The sequence below is a fragment of the Onthophagus taurus genome, chromosome 8 (assembly GCF_036711975.1).
Source record: "Onthophagus taurus isolate NC chromosome 8, IU_Otau_3.0, whole genome shotgun sequence".
NCBI lineage: Eukaryota > Metazoa > Arthropoda > Insecta > Coleoptera > Scarabaeidae > Onthophagus > Onthophagus taurus.
Window position 1 is genome coordinate 1202463 of NC_091973.1, and position 5957 is coordinate 1208419.

General features: G+C 30.4%; 3 protein-coding genes across 4 annotated transcripts; 2 read left to right on the forward strand and 1 right to left on the reverse strand.

The window, feature by feature from the left end:
* Nucleotides 1-266: 266 nt before the first annotated feature.
* On the forward strand, nt 267-1655 carry LOC111414831 (endosulfine alpha). The gene is made up of 3 exons (XM_023046283.2): nt 267-396; nt 898-1079; nt 1132-1655. Exons 2-3 carry the CDS (start codon nt 912-914, stop codon nt 1321-1323), a joined length of 360 nt encoding a protein of 119 aa, XP_022902051.1. The 5' UTR covers nt 267-396; nt 898-911; the 3' UTR covers nt 1324-1655.
* A 622-nt stretch (nt 1656-2277) lies between these two features.
* LOC111414982 (6-pyruvoyl tetrahydrobiopterin synthase purple) lies at nt 2278-3112 on the forward strand. The gene is made up of 3 exons (XM_023046457.2): nt 2278-2417; nt 2607-2674; nt 2725-3112. Exons 2-3 carry the CDS (start codon nt 2610-2612, stop codon nt 3080-3082), a joined length of 423 nt encoding a protein of 140 aa, XP_022902225.1. The 5' UTR covers nt 2278-2417; nt 2607-2609; the 3' UTR covers nt 3083-3112.
* On the reverse strand, nt 3095-4580 carry LOC111414971 (alkaline ceramidase). Of its 2 annotated transcripts, none has more exons than XM_023046446.2 (4): nt 4344-4580; nt 4054-4155; nt 3743-3999; nt 3095-3691 (listed from the first exon to the last, which is right to left on the reverse strand). In XM_023046446.2, exons 2-4 carry the CDS (start codon nt 4144-4146, stop codon nt 3235-3237), a joined length of 807 nt encoding a protein of 268 aa, XP_022902214.1. In that variant the 5' UTR covers nt 4147-4155; nt 4344-4580; the 3' UTR covers nt 3095-3234. The 2 variants fall into 2 exon arrangements, with proteins under 2 accessions (XP_022902214.1, XP_022902204.1); XM_023046436.2 differs by lacking the exon at nt 4344-4580 and adding an exon at nt 4206-4303.
* Between the last annotated feature and the right edge of the window lie 1377 nt (nt 4581-5957).

Sequence of the window (5957 nt, forward strand, 5' to 3'; positions counted from 1 at the left end):
GTATTGGCCTGTTGAGTTTTGCTTCTATCCTTATTTAATACTCGCGTGTGTAGATAAAACGAAACGTGGATCTAGGGATGGAACATTTAAAATAATTGTATCGCCTTTTTTCTTTGCCGCATTACAAATCTCTCTTCGCCAATGTCTTTATGTACCAATATCCTCAATACCGTTATAATTATTATATTTGTAATTTCCCCCACTATCATGGCATGGTATCTCCAGTTAATATAGGATATAATGGATCTCCATCTTTTTCTAACCGGTGTGAAGTTGTAACGAATAAAGTACGTTGTCTGTGGACAGTTTAGTTTTTGCTTTAGTACCCGTTATTATTCGAACATTTCGACGCTTTTTCTTCGAATTAACAGAAACATTTCTTGACGTTCACCCATCGTAAGTATTTTGCAAATAGGTATCGGTCATAATCCTCGTTTCCCCTAACGATTTTAAGATGAGAAATCGTCGTGTTTTTTTTTAACTTTTAGTTTTAGGTAACATTCTTCCTTTATAATGAGTTTATTCATAAATATTGCATAAATTAAAAAGGGTTGATGTCGACTCTACTCAGTTAACTTTAAAAATATATGTTGACATAACCTCAAATGTGACAGTGTTTTGTTTTTTTTTTTAATCTAACACACACACACATATATATATATATATACATTTGTTTTTGAATGATTAAGTACATTTTTATGATGACTAAACATAACGGATTTTATTTTTAATTTCTTATCAAGAAGTTTATAAATTCAAAAAGCATTTAAAAAATGTAATAATCATTGTTCTATGTAAAAACGATTTCGCGCTTGCGCATAATCTTTGACAACACTTAAAATTAGTATTGCGCATGCGTCATGGTTAAAAAATTCCAACCCAATTATTAACTTTCAGATTCTTCAGAAAAAATGAGCGAACAAGAGAACGAGCAAGTTTCCGAAATGAGTCCTCACGAAGTGGAAAAGATAGAAGAGGCGAAATTAAAAGCGAAATATCCAACGGGAGTCGTTGGTTCAAATGGAAGTCGTCCAATCGCTGGACATTCGGCTTTCTTGCAAAAACGTTTGGCTAAAGGAGTAAGAACGTCTTAAATTAAAAAAAAATTTATAACTGTTTTGACTTTTTTAGCAAAAATTTTTTGATTCCGGCGATTATCAAATGGCAAAACAAAAAATTGGAGGTGTTAATAAACAGCCGTTGAAAGTGGCAGTTCCTGTAAACCCATACGCCACTGGAGATGCAATCCCAACCCCAGAAACAGTACCAGCACGAAAAACGTCCATAATACAATCCTCTAAATTTACGCCAAACGTCATCTAGTCGTCTGGCTGCTGTAATATTTACGGACGTCCCCAATGTAGATACTTGTTTCTTAACTTTCTTTCCCCCCCCTTTTCATCATCAGGTTAACTTATTATTAATAAAAACCCATTAACTACAACTTATATTAAAAATAATAAAAAAAAACTTTTAATCTGCGTTTATTTTTTTTTAGTTTAATGGTTATGTTATGTATTAGTTTTTATTTCGACAAGATTTTTTTTGAAAAGTCATATTTTAACAGTTGTAGTTTAGGGTAACTAGATTTAACATGTATACATACATTCAGATGTACATTTAGTTTAATAAAAGAAATTACATTTTACAGTTAATATTGTTTTATATATTTGTGGTCAACCAAGTTTTTGTATATCATTTTGAAATCCAGGTCGCAACATTGTGGCAGCTATTTATGTATCAAGGCGTTTAAAGTTAGTTATGAGCAGATTTACAAAAACATCGTTATTGTCAATCTAGGTAGCTATTTGTCCAGCAAAGCTTTAAAATTTGATTATGAACCGAGGTCGCTTGTGGCCGAAATTCCAGATTTACAAAAAACACCTTTATTTTCAGTCCTATATCAATCCCTAGTGATTATAAATGCAATTATCTTAATATCGTGATACTTATCTAGTAGAAAAACAACCTTTCTCTTTATCAATTACTTTTAATATTAAATACATTGACCTAGACACTACTAACACAAACAAACCGTTTTTATGATCCCTATGTCATCATGTATTAAAGCCATTTATTAAAATATATTAATGTTTTTATCAAAAAAATTAACAGAGGTTGCTTGCGTACGAGGCTAAGAAGGAAAATAACTCCACCAAAATATATTTAAAATGTTTGATGTATCTAAACTTTCTTTCCAATTGATTTTTGCGATACATATATATATATATACACCCACCTCTATATATAATATATATATATCAACGTTCTCAATGGAAATTCTTGTTAAGCGCTGACTAATACAGCGTTTTGTCACAAATTCTTAACAGTCTAAATAGTATTAAATTGTTGCAACATAATTCCAGTCGTTAACAAGACCTTGACGAGAAAGTAGTGGAAAAACCTATATAATCTGGGTAAGAAATGTCCTCATTAAATTATTTTTTTAAACACCCACCTTTCAGGTTATGTTTCCTCATCATAATCACAAAAAGTTTTCATTATTTCCAATTCCACATATTTTAATAACTTTGGAAATCAATCTAATATTGCTGTTAATTGGGTTGCCTAATCTAAATTAATTTAATTTTTTAATTTCCATGTAGAAAATGTCCGTGCCAAAAGCTTATATTACACGTCGTTGTCATTTTTCAGCAGCCCATCGATTACACAGGTAATAACATAAAACAACATTGACATCATTTTTTATTTTATTATTATTAGCTCAAGATTAAATCAAGAAGAAAATTCGATTATTTATGGAAAATGTAATCATCCTCACGGCCATGGACATAATTACACAGTTGAAGTAACATTATTTGGACCTGTTGATCCTATAACTGGGATGGTAGAGAATTTGACGATTTTGAAACAATACATGGATGCGGCAATTATGAACGAAATGGATCATAAAAATTTGGATAAAGATGTGGAGTTCTTTTTTGAAAGGCCAAGTACTACCGAAAACGTTGCGCTTTTTATTTGGAGTCGAATCAGGACTATGATGGAAAAACCACAACTTTTATACGAAGTAAAAGTCTATGAAACTGAAAATAATATTGTTAGTTATCGCGGGGAATAAGAAAAATATAAATAAATTCATTGTCTTTAATACACACTTTTCCTTACAACATATTTTTAATATAATATATTAAAATCTATCACATCAAAAAATCACATCTGTTTTACGTTTCTTATATATTTTTTCATAACACATTCTTATTCCTTTATTATCTATATTTTATCATTAAAATCTACTTGAGCGGTTTTTATGGATACATAAGGTATTCCTAATTCAAAATCATTTTTTGGCCAATATCTTAAAACGGCTCTTTCTTCCGGTTTTTCTTCTCTCACGGAAAAGTACGCGAATAAAACGCACGCTGTGTAGGAAGCTATGAATATAAATATATGCCACAATCCATGGAGATATGGAAATTTAATTGCAGACCATGCCTCGCATAGTAATCTATCATTTATCCAGCAGAATACTGCTACAAACCAAACACTCGCGCAACGAACACCTAAACGATGAATTCTTTCATTTTTATCTCTTCTAACTTCATGGATTAATAAAATCACGGATGGAATTCCTAATAACATTAAGGCAAATGCGTTGACAGCTGGGTGGATTATTGCTAGAAATGTTCCTATTATTCCAAATGCTATCCCTCCAAGTGTAAAAAGTTTTCTAAAAAAAATGTATAAAAATATATGATCAAAATCGTCAAAAAAATCTTACCTATCATTATTAATAAAATTTGGAAAAAATCTTCTTGGGAAGAACATAGAAAAAGCAGCAGAAAAAACCCATAAAATAGCAACTTCATCTAACAACTGCCCAACAAGGCTTAAAGTTGCATGAAAATACGCGGATGATAAACCAACAACAATTAACAAAGTCCATATTAAGTGTATTCCCGGATTAATAATTTGCCCATAAGGTTTAAATAGATGCATTAATAAAGGCGGCAAAACAAAAAATAAAACATTACTGAACTAAAACAATTAAAAAAAATTATTTCAACAACAAATTATTTTCTGATTACCTACCGTGTTTACAAATTCAGCTATAATAGGCGAAAACGTGTAATTTTCTTCACACCAATCAATTGGCGAACTTCCTGGTTGCAAGGTAGCCCACATTATATCGCTCTAAAATAAAAAAATTAAAACAAAATTAAAAAAAATAATTATTTACCTACAAATTCTTGGTACCAAAACATTGTGTTAAAACAAAAATAATAAATAAAATTTTAATCTAGATCGCAACTGAAACTATACTAAATGCAAAACGTTTGAATTGTTAATGAGAGAATGCGTTTCATTTTCCAAATCCTTACCAATAATCGACGCGTTTTATTATCAGCAAACCAAAGTGTTGTAATTCACACGCAAAATCGACAGAAATAACAATAACAACGTCGTTCCATGGTCTTGATTCGTATGCAAGGTTCTATTCAAACGCCAGTAAAAAATGCAGGTCGTAAATAATCCTTTTGTAAACAATGGCTTTGTAAACAAAGACTTTTGGCTCACAGCAGTGCACAGTGCACAGTTTTTTTTTTACTGTTGTTGGTTGAATGAAAATCTGTACACTGAGTCGAGTCAAAAAGAACTCTGTACTGATTGAGAAGATTCCTTTGTTTCAACAAGGAGCAATCTTTTTTCTTTTCAAGTACATGTGACGCAATCAAAACATAGTTATTTTCTTAATCACAGAGTATGATTTTAATTCTTTTTTTTTGTATCATACATTTATTATTAGATTAAGTGAAACAAAATACAATTTGTTTTTATTTAGATGTCGAATTAAAGATAAAAGTCGTCGAAATCTCAACAGATTAATAAAAAAAAATCACTTAATATGAGGCTACCGGCAATAAATTAGTCCCAATGAAGGTGTTGCTAAATATATCTTGATTGATTAGCGAGCTTGTATAACATTCAATTAAATAGATAAGAGTAAATTGAAAAGGTGTGACTTTGATTTGAATAGTTTTTTCCGCAATAAATCATTTGATAAGAAAAATAAAAATATTTTACTACTTTAATCTAATACTAATTTGATTGTTTAAAAATAAAGTTTATTTTAACTCGATAGTCTTTTATGATTAGATATTTTAAAAACTACTTGCTGCGTCTAAGGCTTTGTAGATAAAAGATTGAATTTATAAATAATAATAACGTATTAAATACCATTTATGAATAATTTCTTTATCGCGAAAGATTCTTCTATTTGAATGGAAACGTTTGTAAATTAATATTTGTTTTGTATATATATATATATATATGAAGTGATTGAGCATAGCAAGTAAAATATATAATAATATAAGCACACGGTGCGAGGCAAACAAAAAAGATTTTGCTATATCCTCATTCAAGAAGTATGAAACATTGTGAGCTTTTAAAGTATACCTTTGGCAATGACGCAGGGTGATTTGGGATACGAATTCATCTTGAACCACATATTCAGGAGAAATTTGATAGCAGCCTTGAGCAAACTCAATCTGGTGTGGGGAGTTATTCTACTAGAAATAGTTCTTTGCAATGAGGTCCAGATGGGAAAAAGACATCAAACATGTTTTCAAAGTAATAATGTTTCAAAAACACTTCGAAATTGTTTGTGCAGAAGGCACCAACATGTTAGAAACTGTTCCAATTGATTTCTGAAGATACCAACCCAACCCCAATTTATTGTTTAAGATTCTTGTGACATGGCAGAACTACTTTACATAATAAAAATTAAAGAAAGATAAAAAGAAATAATAAAGCATTTATCTTTATAATCGTTTCGATTTAGAATTAGATAAATTCGATAACGATTATAAATAGTGGGAGTTTCATAGTTCACACCCCCATTAGGGGCAAAGTGCGTAGTTGACGTTGATTAGGTAAAGAATTTTTTTTATTATCGGAGTGGAAAAAAATCATGCGACCGGGGAAATGTACTTTGT

Excerpts from the sequence above, each read along its gene's own strand:
- LOC111414831 (XM_023046283.2), top strand. The coding sequence starts at position 912 with ATGAGCGAACAAGAGAACGAGCAAGTTTCCGAAATGAGTCCTCACGAA. Across the intron at positions 1,080-1,131 it reads AAAAACGTTTGGCTAAAGGA|CAAAAATTTTTTGATTCCGG; the intron begins GTAAGAACGTCT and ends TGACTTTTTTAG.
- LOC111414982 (XM_023046457.2), top strand. The coding sequence starts at position 2,610 with ATGTCCGTGCCAAAAGCTTATATTACACGTCGTTGTCATTTTTCAGCA. Across the intron at positions 2,675-2,724 it reads GCAGCCCATCGATTACACAG|CTCAAGATTAAATCAAGAAG; the intron begins GTAATAACATAA and ends TATTATTATTAG.
- LOC111414971 (XM_023046436.2), bottom strand. The coding sequence starts at position 4,226 with ATGTTTTGGTACCAAGAATTT. Across the intron at positions 4,000-4,053 it reads TAGCTGAATTTGTAAACACG|TTCAGTAATGTTTTATTTTT; the intron begins GTAGGTAATCAG and ends TAATTGTTTTAG. Across the intron at positions 3,692-3,742 it reads AATTTTATTAATAATGATAG|AAAACTTTTTACACTTGGAG; the intron begins GTAAGATTTTTT and ends CATTTTTTTTAG.